This window comes from Bombus impatiens, unplaced genomic scaffold, assembly GCF_000188095.3.
Source record: "Bombus impatiens unplaced genomic scaffold, BIMP_2.2 scf_0064, whole genome shotgun sequence".
NCBI classification, from domain to species: domain Eukaryota; kingdom Metazoa; phylum Arthropoda; class Insecta; order Hymenoptera; family Apidae; genus Bombus; species Bombus impatiens.
Genome location: NT_176483.1, coordinates 957,591 through 972,234, shown reverse-complemented (window position 1 = coordinate 972,234; position 14,644 = coordinate 957,591). Strand labels below are relative to the sequence as shown.

General features: G+C 29.7%; 3 protein-coding genes across 3 annotated transcripts; 2 read left to right on the top strand and 1 right to left on the bottom strand.

Annotated features, from left to right (window-relative positions):
* The first annotated feature begins 402 nt into the window (after positions 1–402).
* Positions 403–4,497, top strand: LOC100743773 (pyruvate kinase-like). Its single transcript, XM_012393967.3, has 9 exons — positions 403–468; positions 973–1,114; positions 1,524–1,762; positions 1,905–2,082; positions 2,353–2,571; positions 2,651–2,826; positions 3,156–3,386; positions 3,482–3,704; positions 4,212–4,497. Exons 1-9 carry the CDS (start codon positions 403–405, stop codon positions 4,424–4,426), a joined length of 1,689 nt encoding a protein of 562 aa, XP_012249390.2. The 3' UTR covers positions 4,427–4,497.
* A 779-nt stretch (positions 4,498–5,276) lies between these two features.
* Positions 5,277–9,039, top strand: LOC100743459 (lipase maturation factor 2). Its single transcript, XM_024372421.2, has 11 exons — positions 5,277–5,748; positions 5,903–6,062; positions 6,172–6,355; positions 6,446–6,547; positions 6,941–7,134; positions 7,215–7,393; positions 7,491–7,740; positions 7,820–8,025; positions 8,104–8,344; positions 8,432–8,648; positions 8,738–9,039. The coding sequence occupies exons 2-11, from the start codon at positions 5,969–5,971 to the stop codon at positions 9,015–9,017; spliced, it is 1,947 nt and encodes a 648-aa protein (XP_024228189.1). The 5' UTR covers positions 5,277–5,748; positions 5,903–5,968; the 3' UTR covers positions 9,018–9,039.
* Positions 9,040–10,622: 1,583 nt separating this feature from the next.
* Positions 10,623–14,551, bottom strand: LOC105682071 (snRNA-activating protein complex subunit 4 homolog). Its single transcript, XM_012393978.3, has one exon. It carries the CDS (start codon positions 14,178–14,180, stop codon positions 11,586–11,588), a length of 2,595 nt encoding a protein of 864 aa, XP_012249401.1. The 5' UTR covers positions 14,181–14,551; the 3' UTR covers positions 10,623–11,585.
* Positions 14,552–14,644: the final 93 nt, after the last annotated feature.

Genomic DNA, 14,644 nt, shown 5'->3' with positions numbered 1-14,644 from the left:
GTATAATAATTATTTGAAATAGTAAATTATTGAAACTTGAATTATTGTTCACCAAATGAAACGCTATGCTTGATTCTTTATCTTCTGCAGGAAACATAAATAAGGAAATTTATTTTACTTTTATGCGTTTTTTTATTATCGTTTTAAAATTACTCATAAACATAACAAACTTCAAATTCTAACATCTTATATTAAATTTCAAAAGACTGGACTACCTTCTTATATCAGAGCATGCAGTGTTCAAATTTTTTAATAACCACAACATGTAACCTGACCACTTATAAACCTCTACCAAATTACTAATAAAATGGACAAATAACTTACAATTCCCATTCTTAATAATCACATACATCTCTTTAAGCTTCGAAGGACACACAATTGTAACATATACTGAATTACACAATGTTATGTACCAATGACATTGCACCAGCAACTAAATGGATAAAATCATGCCGCCGAATGCCATGGGTACTATTTTTATAATTGACATTTTTGTACCTAATAGAGATTAGTTGATTAATTATCGTGATTAGGTATACGTGCTTCATTTACATTAATAAATGAGTAGGAATCAAGGACTGTTATTTCGATTGAACATATTAAACGTACTGAATTTATACAATTATGGTTTTATTTTTTAATTTAAAATTTTCTATTTACTTTCATAAAAATTTAGCGTTATGTTTTGAAACATTTTCCTTTTTCTTCAATACAGTTCTAATATTTTAATACAAAACAGTAAAAATCATAAAAATATCATACAGGGAACAAAGAGAATAGAATGTAAAGCCAAATACGTTTATACAACGAAATAGAAGATAAGTTGCGTTGATTATAGTAAAAATATAAGTAATACGCTAATGTCCCATATTTGTTATGTTATAACTTTTTGCTTTTATGCTTTTGATTCATTCCAATCTGATCTCATAAAATATGTTTTTTAAATTTGTCAATTTATCTCGTAATACACAGATGATAAATCTTGAAGATCAGTATATAACAGACGATCAAGTAAAAGCAGCATATCAAAATACACGTCTTGAACACAACATACAACTAGATATCAATTCCAGCCCTAAACTAGCAAGGCTTACACGAATTATGGTTACCCTAGGTGAGCAAACATTTGTGTCATTTTTAGTCTTTTAATACAAATTGCTCTTGATAAGACGATACCGTAAGATGCTCGGATAAACTTTAGTTATATATCTCTAAATAAAAAATTTTTGCTTTTTCAAAACTAGATATTTGAAATTATATTTACAATGACTAAAACGATGTCCATAAAGTACATTCTTTTAAAATATTTCCTTTAACAAGTGCCTTTAGTTTGTCTTCCAGTTGTTAGATACAATCATTGCTTACCATAAAACATTAAATTTTTAAAATCTGGCTACCTCATTCGTAGTGACATTCCTTTGATTATTGGATTATATTATTTAAGTTTATTAAAAAGGAATAAATAAGTAAACTCTAGATATGAATAGAGTGTGTACTGTAAAATATCTTATATATTTAATAAGGCATGGCGAATTCTCATCCTGACGCCGTCGTTAATATGATGATGGCTGGTGCGAACATAGTTCGTTTGAATATGTCTCATGAAACAGAGAAATGGCACGCAATCACTGTACAATCTGTTAGAGAAGCAGGAAATAGAATGTATGAATTGACGACGGAGGTTTACCCCTTGGGAGTTGCAATGAATCTCCAGGGTCCCGAAATAAGAACGGGTGTATTCCGTGGTGATGAGAAGAGTATAGTATGATTATTATCTAAAACCACTTGAAACAAGATATTTGTTGACGATATTGTTTAATACATGTATATTGTATATGTTTTAGTAAAATTTTTACATGGCATTCTATGTGGCGATTGTATATACCGAGTATTAATATTTATAGGGATACGCTAAATTAGAGGAAGGTAAAATGGTAAAATTGGTAACGAACAATATCGCAAAACGTGGAGGGTGTGCTACATGTTTTTGGATTTCTTACCTTGAATTACCTCGCGTATGTCGGGTAGGAGATAGGATATTGATTGATCGAGGCGCTGCTCTATTACAAGTCACCTGTATCCGTTAGTTACACTTACCCTATGTTGATAAATTAATAACTAAATGGATAAATTAGTTGTGAATGTTTCAGATTTTAAATGTTTTAGATTCAAATTTTCGCTATGGTTACTAAAACTACCCTTCGCTGATTGTAAAATATAAATTTAAGAAAATAACAGTAGTATTAATAATAACTTATTTTAGCTTTTGATCGGCAAATAGAGCTTGATTTACAAAACATTAATATGCACACGATATAAACATTAATAGAAACCAAAATACTTTTAACGCAGATGAAGAAGCTGTAACTTGTAAAATAATCAAAGGTGGTATTGTAAGGGATAACAAATTGGTGCAATTACTAGACAGTGTAGTTTCATTACCACAAATTTCGGAAAAAGACACTGAACATATGAAATTGGCTTCAATGTTAGAATGTGATTTCCTTATAATGAATCATACACGTAACGAGAAAATGTTGTACGGCATTAAAAGTCGCTTGAAGAAAATGGGTATGGATAAACTGTACATAATTCCAGTGATCTGTTCGATGCACGACATTGATATTACGCTAATCGATACTGATTAAAGGTGTTACTAAAATTTGCGTTATGGCAAAGATCTCAACTCAGCAAGGATTCGAAAATTTCGATGAAATTTTACATTCAGCTGATGCTATTCTTCTCGATAGAAACAATATTGAAATAGACGTAGGGAATGAAAAACTATTTTTAGTCGAAAAAATAATTATTGCGAAATGTATAAAGGTAAGCTTTTATTAATAAATATTTGCCTTGCATAACTTCACTGTAAATTCTATAGAATACTATGCAATTCAATTCCGTAACAAAACAGATTTGCCATAATGATAGAAATTTACAAATCGTCAATACGAATATCTGTCACAAAAATTTATGTTCCTTTAAAGTCCAGTTTTTGTTTCTGTAATTAGGTAATGTATAAATAAAAAGAAAGAGAAATTGTTCAGAAATTATATTAATTAATCGTAGCTAATATTTAACGAAACTAGCAAGCTATAATTCTCAAGATCATGATCCATAAATAAATTTCTACTTTGCTTTTTCCTTTCCTATAGATAGGAAAACCAATTGTATTAGGGTTTCAAGTATATAATAACGAACAGTTAAATATTGATATGAATTTAATTGCGCATGCTGTTTTAAATGGAGTCGATGCAATTTTTCTGAAAACTGGTGCTATGAATATGAAAGATACTACTAAATTATTAAGAGATGTCGATATAGTATGCAGAGAAGCTGAAAGCGCTCGGTGGCAAAAGGAAATTTTCGATGAATTAAGCTACAAGGTAGGGATATTCGGTGGAATTAAGCTGATATTATTATAATTCGATTTTTCGTAATACAATGTGCATTAATATGAAGATATTTTGTGCGAAAATAGGTGCCAATACCTCTAGATCCTTTACACTCTATCATAGTTGGAGCAGTTGAGACATCGATAAAATCAAATGCAGCAGCAATTGTCGTTACTACAACAACAGGACGCAGCGCTGTTTTATTATCAATGTATCGTCCTAAATGTCTAATTCTTGCAGTTACTCGTTATGGAGTAGTTGCTAGATGGCTACAGCTGTATTATGGTATCCATTCTCTTCATTACAGAAGTAAGTATATCTTATGTTTTTCCTTAAAATAAATATACTATCCTTTTCATTTCTTCGTATGTATGGATGTGCACATATGTTTTTTATTATACAGAGTCCCCAAGGGTTTAACGACTAAACCTTGCCAGTATATTCTATGAGTAGAGTCGAGTAAAAAACGTTATATAAACGTAGATCGTTTAAAGTTTTATTAAAAGATTGTAATATAAAAATACGAAATGTACCAAGAGAACAATACTTTTCCTTTCAATATCGTTTCCACTTTTACGGCATTAGATTTTTATGCGTGGATAATTTTCTAAAAGAAAGATACATATATCAAAGTATTTGTAACTGTGGTGAACTCATATAGACAGTTGATTATTTCATTGTGATGAAACTAAATCAAACGAGTTTCGCAGCGTAATAAATTAAATTTCTTATCGCTGTCTTATAATACAATTAGTACTAATGGTTTAGTCCTTTAGTAAAAATTATTGTATTTAATATATGTAATTATCAATACAGCGGAGCCCTTGTCTGATTGGGGTAAAGACATGCAAACTCGAATACAGACTGGTATCGACTCTCTCCGAAGAAAAGGGTACATTAGAGTTGGCGATGCGATCGTGATTGTTAGTGGATGGCGTCAAGGAGCAGGCTTTACAAACTACATACGTATAGTTTATGTGTCACCTGGACACATGGAAAATCAAATAGCGGATTTCGAGCCTTGCTGGTGAAATATATCCCTTTTTTTAATTCAAATAAAACAATTTTACCATGGTTGAAACAATAAAACATTTTTAATTAACACTTTAGTTGTTTCTTTTAAACAACTTTTTAGATATTGTTTAACTTTTTAAGTTTTTATAACATGTATCTATATACTCTTAATTCCTGAGTACGTGTAGGAGCTAATTACTGTGTACGTGTAGGAGCTATCATAACAATCCAAGATGGCCGCTCGTGAATGTCTCTAGTAAAAGTATAATGACGCGTCCTTAATTTGTTTAATACTGAAATAATTATTCGTCCGTCGCTTATTTTCCTCTATTTTAGCGCAGTTAGAATTTTTAAATGACAATAGTATTGTTTGTGTAATCATTATAATGTGTATATATACTATGTGTTACTTTAATATAATAACATGTGGATTGTGTTATTGTTAATTTTTATAATTTATCAATAGCACTGTTTTATTGGTGTGTTTTGAGTAATTTATTTTTATAGAGTGTTCGCTTAATTAATTTGATAGTAATATTTTACTTCGGATATTTTTTCAATTGAAATATACTGAGCGAATCAGTCCTTCTACAGTTTCACTAAGATTTTTATGTTATATAACATTTATTAGACATTAGTTCGATACAAAATAATAATAATGTAATAATTATATATATATATAAGGCAAAGATCAGTCTCTAGTATCAGTATTGTGATACCGTCTTTTCTTTGCATCCCGCCTGCTACTCAGTTCGCCGTGAGTCGAATACATGACAACATTAAGAAGAGAGAGAAAGAAACAGAGACAACCGGGTTCGGACTATATTTACATGATGGCGTCACGCAACGAATCCTAACTACTTGATTGAAGCGCTTTACTGCAGCAGGTGATCAACATCGTCCAGTCACTAAGAGTCTTACCCCACCAGAAGAGTTTTCAGACCTGTTATACTACTGTTTGTTAATCTATCTTATATGTATGTAATTACACACATAACTCGTCTGGATAGAACTGAATAAGTTCTTGTCTATGCTAGGATGGAACACAATAAGTTCTTGTCACGACCGTGGTTCTTTTATATACTAGAGTTGAGTTAGTGCAACACTTGGTCCCTTGGTGCAGCACTTGCACCAGCAACTCAATCTACGGGCGTGAACACTCTCATTTCCTCTATAATACTACTAGATAGTAACGTCTAGGAAAAAACAATCGAAATCTGACAACAGCTCAAACGTTGTATCACTTGTAAGTTATATCGTATATGTATTTAGAAATAAAGGTCACGAATTTGGATTACGACTTGATGAACAATATTCTATCAGATTATGAAATAATAAGGTAACTATAAAATAATAACAATGTTTCAGAAAATATTTATAATTATTAATTAAAAGATTAAAGGATTTAAATGAAATTTTAATTTTATCTATACGCACATGTATACATATACGTACAGTATGTATATGCATATACATATCGTTTCACATTGCAGGTCTCAATCATTACATTTGAATACATTTTAATCTCTTGAAATAATCCTAACGTATAGCAATCGACGATGGTTCAAGTACGATATACACGTAATTTATTTTTACGAGGAATTTGCATTATATATCTTTTTGCCTTTCTTAGTTTTTATATACAAATACCGGGTGAGTACAAATTGAAAGGTTCAAAATAAATAATATTTATTTTACATTGTTACATTATTACATTGTTCCTTCTAACATTTATTCTTTTCTTTTTCTATTTGTGATAAAGGATTATATGGAGATAATGGCATCCTACCGGCTAGAACTCAGCTGGATCTTAAGAGTCGTTCACCTTTGTTGCATAAATTAAGACAGAAACCAACATTACTGTGGTTTGCTCCTTATCTTGGGTTAAATATAGAATACATGTTAGATGTATTATCACTTGCGGGTGTTGCTCTTTCTTTCGCAGGGTAATGATTGATCATTTCATTGTAATTTATATAACCAAAGTGTATGTATACATAAATGGTTATAATAATGTAAATATTGGTTATTTTCAGATTTATATCACAAAGATTTTGTATTGCATTGGTATTTGCATTACTTTGGTCATTATATTATTCTTTGTATCAAATTGGTCAAACATTTATGTGGTTTCAATGGCAAGTAATATTTCCTAAATTTGTTAATACTTGTGCCGTATATGCACATTACATACATGTATATATATATATAACATTAGAGACAACATACACACATACATATGCAAACATATACACATATATCTATAAAGTACAGAATAATATATCGATTAATAGTATTAATTCAATATGGATAAATTGGGTTAATTAATTTTGTTATTGTTTGAAATTGACTTCAATCAGCACAAATATATGTATAATATAATATAACATGGTTAAAGCAATTTACAAGTTAATTAATAAAAACATATTGTAATTATGTGTAACATAGTTAGAAAAATATAAACCAATAATTCCATAAACCATATAAATCATTTATGATAAGCTTGTAGATATTTTTGTATACTTTTACAGGGATGTACTTTTATTGGAAGCAGGATTTTTATGTATATTTGTAGCACCATTTTGCTATTCTCAACGTGGGAAACTAAGTACACCAAGCGATGCTGTAACCTTTTGGACTGTGCGTTGGCTACTTTTCCGCTTAATGTTTTCCAGTGGAGTAGTGAAACTTACTTCTGGTTGTCCTGTGTGGTGGAAATTAAATGGTATAATATTTTGTCAAACATGCAGTTACACTATAACCAAGTAAAAGAAGAATGTTTAGTTCTTTGCAACAATGTTTCAGCTTTAAATGTACATTTTGAGTCACAGTGTATACCTACTCATTTAGCATGGTACGCACATCATTTGCCAACATGGTTTTTACGTTTTACTACTGTGATTGTCAATATTATTGAACTTGTCATTCCATTTTTGTTCTTCTTTCCAAACAGAAAAGTCAGAATAATTGCATTTTATACACAGGTAAATATATTTGATCAATAATTTGAGTCATAACTATTTGTATTACCTAATGCTTAATATATGACGATTGTTTAATAATCTATATTAATTCTATTAGGTATTTCTTCAGATACACATTATAGCAACAGGAAACTACAATTTTTTCAACTTTTTAACTATCTGTTTATGTATCTCTTTACTTGATGATCAATTCTTTTATAAAAAAAAATCTAAAAATGGTACTTATAATATCATAGAATCTTTTTCTACAATATTGTGTATTGTAGTTTATGGAGGAATTTTTTATGCAACATATGTGTATTATAATCTTAGAATATCTGATAATTGGACAATCCAAAGCGACATTGGTATGTAGATATCTTTAACAAAAGACACAAATATATTTCTTAATTGCCATTTCTTTTATTATTTACTTCATTATTTCAGCATTTACGCAAGAACAATTTGATTACATTTTATCACGAACAATCCCAGTTTCTATCTCCATCGGCATAATATCCCTCGCATTTACAGTTGTAAATGCATTAGTTACGTCTTTATTAGCCATTAAAGGAATACAAAATAAAATTTTGGCAGCATTCGTTACGATTCTTTATACAGCAGCAGTTTGTTTTATCTTCGCTATAAGTATTGTACGTATGTACCTGCTATTATTATGTGTCACTGTTTATGTTATTTAATATTCGTGTTCATAATGTTTGTGTGCCTAGGTACCGTATGCCACCTTACATCACAGTTATAATTCAACAATACCAGTGCAATTAAAACAGATACAAGGGAAAGTCGAACATCTTCATCTTGTAAATAGTTATGGATTATTTAGACGTATGACCGGAGTAGGAGGTAGACTAGAAGTAATCATCGAAGGAAGCAATGACATTGACGGGCCATGGAAAGAATACGAATTTTTATATAAACCAGGAAATGTTAATAATTCATTACCGTTTGTTGGTTTGTCATTTCTTCTTCTTTCTAAATCACATTATTCAACATCTTTAAGAATTGCAATTAATTATTATTAATCTTTATTGTTTTCAGCTCCTCATCAACCACGACTCGATTGGCAAATGTGGTTTGCTGCGTTGGGTACTTATCATCAAAATCCATGGTTAATGTCATTAGCGTATCGCCTTTTGAGCGGTCAACCAGAAGTGTTGGCTCTAATGAATAACATGAAAAACCCATTTGCTGAAAAACCACCTAGATATATTAAAGCTAGTCTTTATCGTTATCATTACACCCCATGGAGTCAATCGTAAGTATTTATACGCATGTATATCTTCTCAATTATTCTTAAGTTTGAATAGTCTTAATTATTTTCTGTTTCATCTTATCTTTTATTAGGTGGAATAAACAAGCTTGGTGGACAAGAGAAAAAATCGGGGAATATTTTCCAATATTTAGTCACGATCATCCACCGCTTCTCGAATATTTATCAAAAATGAAAATTATTCAAGATAAGCCGACTTTCAAAATAACAAACGATTCGTTAAAACTATTCTTCGATAGCATTAGGTCTCTGGTTTACAAAATTGAAGCTAGCCTTCTCTTATGGGGAGTTTTTACAGCAGGTTGTACAATCATCATGACTAGTTACAATAATTCAATGTCAAAGAAAAAGTAAGTATTTATCTCATTTTTGTCATGTTCTCAGTAAAAAATAATTCATAGTTGGTTATGTTTATAAAAACGTGCTTGTGTATAGTCGTAATCAAGTTTGGTTGTATCATACATATAAATTATTTCATAAATTATGCATATATTATATTTTTACGAATACATAATCATCTGCTCAATACATTTTTCTTTCTTTTTTTCTATACATCTTAATCAAACATCTGTTGATCATATGCATCTACATAAAATTTAGAAAAGGTGTGTGGGAGGGGGGAGAGAACGAATTTACTGAGAAAATATACAATATGTTTCCTATCAATAATACTGTAAAATATCTGTACTAAACTTATAAGTACGTTTTTTGTTGTCAAATTTTTTATACATGTATTAAATCGTTTTACTTTACTTTATTCAAAAATGATACATATATATGTTCTATGATATGTCCATACATACGATAATACTTTAAATCGCATTTAAGTTTAAATTAAATTATTTGTGATCTATTTTTCTGAATGTATTTCTTTTAAGTAATTATTGCAATGTAATATAAGTGTATATAGTATGTTTTGAAATTTGTTGTGCATTTAATAAATAAAAATGGTCAGAAAGTCCACTTCCAGGTGGATTAAAATGGTATATGTTTGCATAATGTAATTAGTATAGTAGCTCTGTGTCACTTTTCTTCCTCAAGTGAAAAGGACTATCATATTATTACAACAAAAGTAAATGAAATCATTTCGAAAATTTGATCGATAAAAGATTTATGCCATCAACTAATATTTGAATTTTTATATTTCTTATTACATTTTCATGAAATTATTACTGATGTATAATGACCTGAAAAAAGAAAGAAATATTGATTCCCTTCTTTTAATAAACATTTATTTTGTATAATACAATACGATTTTTATAAAGTAAAATGCTTAAAAGATATAATTATTTTACATGAAGATACATAAAGATGTTGATATCATTGTGGTCAGTATATTAATCGATATATTGAAATATAACTAATGTAGTATAATAAAGACATAGGATTAAGAGAAAAACATAATTCAGGAAATATGCGATAATTGCAGAGAAAGAACCTCTCGTTAATTGCATGGTTTTCATGCCCATCACAGAGGGGAGGTTCCCCCCCAACCGTGAGACAATGTTCAACTACCAACTACGGTCGAGTAATATAACATAATTTAATATTAGATATGGGTGAGACAATGTATATAGCTACTAATTCAAAAGCGGAACTTTTTTATTTTCGACATTTTTTAAATTCAACTCTTACTACCGTATTTTTGAGATCTTGAGATCATTTTTGAGAAATGAGACCAAACACGATATAATTTGAATTATATTTATTTATTGTTATATCACTATCATTTATTAATATAAGCAAATATGCGCTAAATCATATCGTGTTTGGTACCATTTTAATCAGAAAAATGTAACAAACATGTTGGTAAAAGTTTCATTTACCAAAATTAAAAATAAGAACGTCTGATTTTTGAGTTAAAGATCTCAGCTTATCGCGGGTCTTTAATATTTGCCAAACACTTCGATTCTCAGTTCCTCGTTATCTTTCATTCGAGTTGTTCTTTTCCATGTTCGGCACGTCTAAGATCCCAGTTTTCAGAAAGAAAATCGTTTCTACCTTTACATAGTTGCAAAACTTGGGTCCCGATTTTTGTGCAATTATGAAATGTTTCCTGTTATTCTAATTCATCTGACAGTTAGTCTAATTTACAATTACCTGAATTACTAAGTATGGGTAAAAATCACTTCATATTCTTCGTGTTTCATCTCTTTCTAAAAAAGATTTCCGACTTATTATATATGTTGGTGTGCTACAGTTTATAGGAATGAATACTAATAATAGGGATAGATAAAGATTCACACGGAGAAGAATATCTCATTATCAGTCGCTTCTACGAGCCGCTATTCAAGTGGCTGTACGATCTCATATATGGGGATACACAAATTGTTAAAGTCCACAAATGTCGAAAAATTTGCAGAAGGTAGCATCTAAAATTTATAAGCTCCCTTTAGTAATTGTTTAAGCTTTTGCATAAAAATACTTTGACCCTATAAAAGAAAGGACTGCCGCTTCCTTTAGCCATTGTATAATAAGCTTCTTTCGATAGAAATGTGTCCAAACATCAAGCTCACATTCACTTAACTTTAATTCCATTTACTATCTTTTTTCACACATTTTTACTAAGGAAAAATGTTATCAACCTAATGGTAGCAGTTTCATATAGATTTAGTTATAAATAAAAATATATGTCTAAATAATATAAAAACAGAAATTTCTGAAATATCCTCATAAATTAGACCGTAAGCCAGAGAAAAATAATATTTACCCAAAAATTAACGTAGTGCTTTAATTTAGTGAAATGAAAGTTGCTTTTATTTGGAAGTGTAAAACTTATAAAATGGATTTTATAAGTTATATAATTTTGTTCCGCCCTTAAAATAAAAAATGGTCTAATATCCTAAACTGAATCCTTATATTATATCCTAAAATTCTCGCTTAATATTCGTTACTTCCTTGTTTTATGTTCCACTAATGTGTCTAATATTTGAGACGTCTCTTTTTCGGTGGAATGTCTTCGAACAAAAATGTATCCTCTACATAAACTTGTGGCAATGAGATATTTGACAGACCTAATGGGTACTTAAATAATTGTTCTAAACGTGTTTCTAATAAATTAAATGCTTGTAATTCGCTTGATGGTATAAAATATTCATCAAGAAAACTATACTTTTCATTTAATCGTTTCAAATATGTTAAGTTCTTAAAACTTATCAAGGTTGCATAGCTAGCATACATCATAGATGTTTCATGGTTTTGAGTAATTTCTGTCATACCGTTAGATAGACATTTGCTTTGAAATTCCATATACTGAGATTTGTAATTGACATCGTCATTTTCATGAGATGCAGTGGTACCAATGTCGAAATGAACGACTGATTCCAATTTTTTTAATGTTTTGTCAGTTGAATTGTTTCTATCGTTGCTATTATTGGTACGACATCGACGTTGTAACAGTAATTTTGTTAAAAATGTAGAACAGTTTCGAGTTTCAAAGGCTGATTCACAGCATTTTGGATTATTAACTTGAAAGGAACGAGCAAATTTTTGAAATTGTAACTCTTGTTCATCACCACCGATGTAAGGAATTATAAACTCTGATGTATTAAAGTCTGTAGGTAGTTCGAATACAAATTTATTGCTTCTATCTATATCATAATCGATACACTTCTTTAATTTCTTCAATTTTATTTGCGAATCAAAAGGACATGGAGGTAAAAAACAAGAATCTTGTTCAGACTCATTGCGTTTAAACATGCGTGATTCATACTCCTCTACAATTTGAAAGTACTTTTTCTTATCACTTTTTAGTTTTATATATTCCCTTAATGAATGCAAAAGCTGTTGATCTCTATTGTTTAATTTTTTATCAATAATGTTGTTGGATATACAGAGTTTGGCATTCAATGCTTGTAAAATATTATATAAGCTTATTGTTTTACGTTTCAACTTTTCCACATCATGAAGTTTCCACTTACGTATCAAGTATTCTGCTTTACATTTTTTATGAAAATAGTCAATTAGTTCTTGATCTATATTCGTAATATTATTATCATGACCTTCATTGGTAATACTATTATTAGGTTCGAAGATATTTTTACAAAGTTCTTCCTTTCTTTGTTCCTTGTTCTCATTTTCTGAATGTTGTACTCTATTTTTTAAGCGATATTTATGCAGTTCAAGTATGGAAACACCTCTCTTAATGTATTTTTGCAAAGCTGTATATCTATGTCTTAATTGAGTCCTAGTTTTGCACGAAAAGTTTTTAGCTATTACAGACCAATTTGGACCAATGCACTGAAAAAGATGAAGTAACTTTGTATCTTCTTCAAGCGTCCATGAAGTCCAACTTTCAATTTGGTTAATGGTTAATGTTTGATAACGATCATGAAGTTGAATGGTAGATCTATTAGGCATTAATGCAGCTGATATTTTACGAAAGTTAGTACCATATTTAGTAACAGCATCTTTCAAGATATCGTCTTCAGTTTTAGTAAATCTGCCTTTAGTTAAATATGGTGATAAGCTGTATGACCATCGAAAATAAACTTGCTGCTTAGTTCTATTTTGCATCCAACTAGTTACATTGCCCCAAGGAATAAAGTCACCAATTTGAAATATTTCTACTAGTTTCAAAAGTCTTTTATCTTCTTCATTTTCCCAAATGCAATGGACTTTAGGTAATGTTTTCCTTGTATTATATCTGATAAGACATTGATACGCACTACGATTTGTATTTAACTCTTTGGCAATTTTGTCCCAGTTTTGAAATTCATACTTTTGTACTATTCTCTTGAGTTTAGTAATTTCTGATTTCGTCCAATGCTTCCTGTTGATGTTAGGGTGAAGAAAAACATTCCACATGATACGACAATCAAATGGAGAATGGACATCTTCAAAGTAATTAGATGATATTTTAAACCAATCAAATTCTTTTTGTTGTAATGGATTGACTGTTTCCAAAATATCTGTAGATGAAAATTTCTTTTTCCTGTTGTTGTATTCTTTTTCTCCTTCAGCTTCTTTTTTTACCGCATCTAAAAGCACATCTCTTTCCTTTTTAGTCCATGCAGAAATTTTGGGAAGATTTTTGAGCTGTAATTCTTTATAGCTTTCCTTCAACATTTCATCTTCATTATTAGAAGCAAAAAAATAATGTTTATCCTTAAAATAAGGCATGCCAGCATTGCAAATTGAAATTTTTGTATCTTTGGCTATATTTTTTTTTAAATTACATTCTATCACTGCTAATTTTTTTTGACATTTTGTAAGAGCAAGGATTATGTTGCTTTTTAAATCCATTAAAGAAGAGATTATTTGTTTGTTATACTCTAGCATATCATAGCAATTTTCGATACTATATTCCGTAAAGTCGTCTTTGGTTTGACATTCATTTTGTAGTACACTTATTTGATCTTTAACAGATTCCTGTTTTAAGTTATCGATTAATTCGATGTCATTTATTTCGTAATTATTCTCAAAATGATTTCCATCTTCACATTTGGGAAATATACTTTCTAACAACATTTCGACTAGATCATTATTTTCATCACCTTCATCGAGTACCGTGTTCATTACGAACAGATTTGTAAATAATTTCGTTATTATTTATCGATTAACAAATTACACTTTCGATCAACATTAAATTCACATCAATTTATGAAAAATAACCATATCTATTATTAATATATTTGCAATAATTGTAAGCAAATTACAAAAGATAAAATATGAAGTGTACTAAAAAACATAGGTACGTGTTAAGACTTTAAACTGCGTGTATCTATATTTACATACGTAAATAAATGTGTCGATGTAGTTTTCAAGACGTGTTGTTCGACTATTCGTGCTGCTTTTCTTTCATCTGCCTCAATATGTAAGTAAGTACATACGTATTTTGGAGCCATGATGATGCTGATTAAGTTTAAAGATTTCGATCACGAACACATTAAAAATGAAATGTTAGGTTAACCGGAGTTGATCGGAATTTTTCATTTAAAATATCACTGCACAACAAATAATGTACGTAGAAATGTATACGA

Coding starts and splice junctions, on each gene's coding strand:
- LOC105682071 (XM_012393978.3), bottom strand. CDS start 14,180: ATGAACACGGTACTCGATGAAGGTGATGAAAATAATGATCTAGTCGAA.
- LOC100743773 (XM_012393967.3), top strand. CDS start 403: ATGTTATGTACCAATGACATTGCACCAGCAACTAAATGGATAAAATCA. Junction 2,083..2,352: donor ATTACAAGTCACCTGTATCC/GTTAGTTACACT, acceptor CTTTTAACGCAG/ATGAAGAAGCTGTAACTTGT. Junction 2,572..2,650: donor AAGTCGCTTGAAGAAAATGG/GTATGGATAAAC, acceptor TACTGATTAAAG/GTGTTACTAAAATTTGCGTT.
- LOC100743459 (XM_024372421.2), top strand. CDS start 5,969: ATGGTTCAAGTACGATATACACGTAATTTATTTTTACGAGGAATTTGC. Junction 6,548..6,940: donor ACATTTATGTGGTTTCAATG/GCAAGTAATATT, acceptor ATACTTTTACAG/GGATGTACTTTTATTGGAAG. Junction 8,026..8,103: donor TTATCTTCGCTATAAGTATT/GTACGTATGTAC, acceptor TTGTGTGCCTAG/GTACCGTATGCCACCTTACA.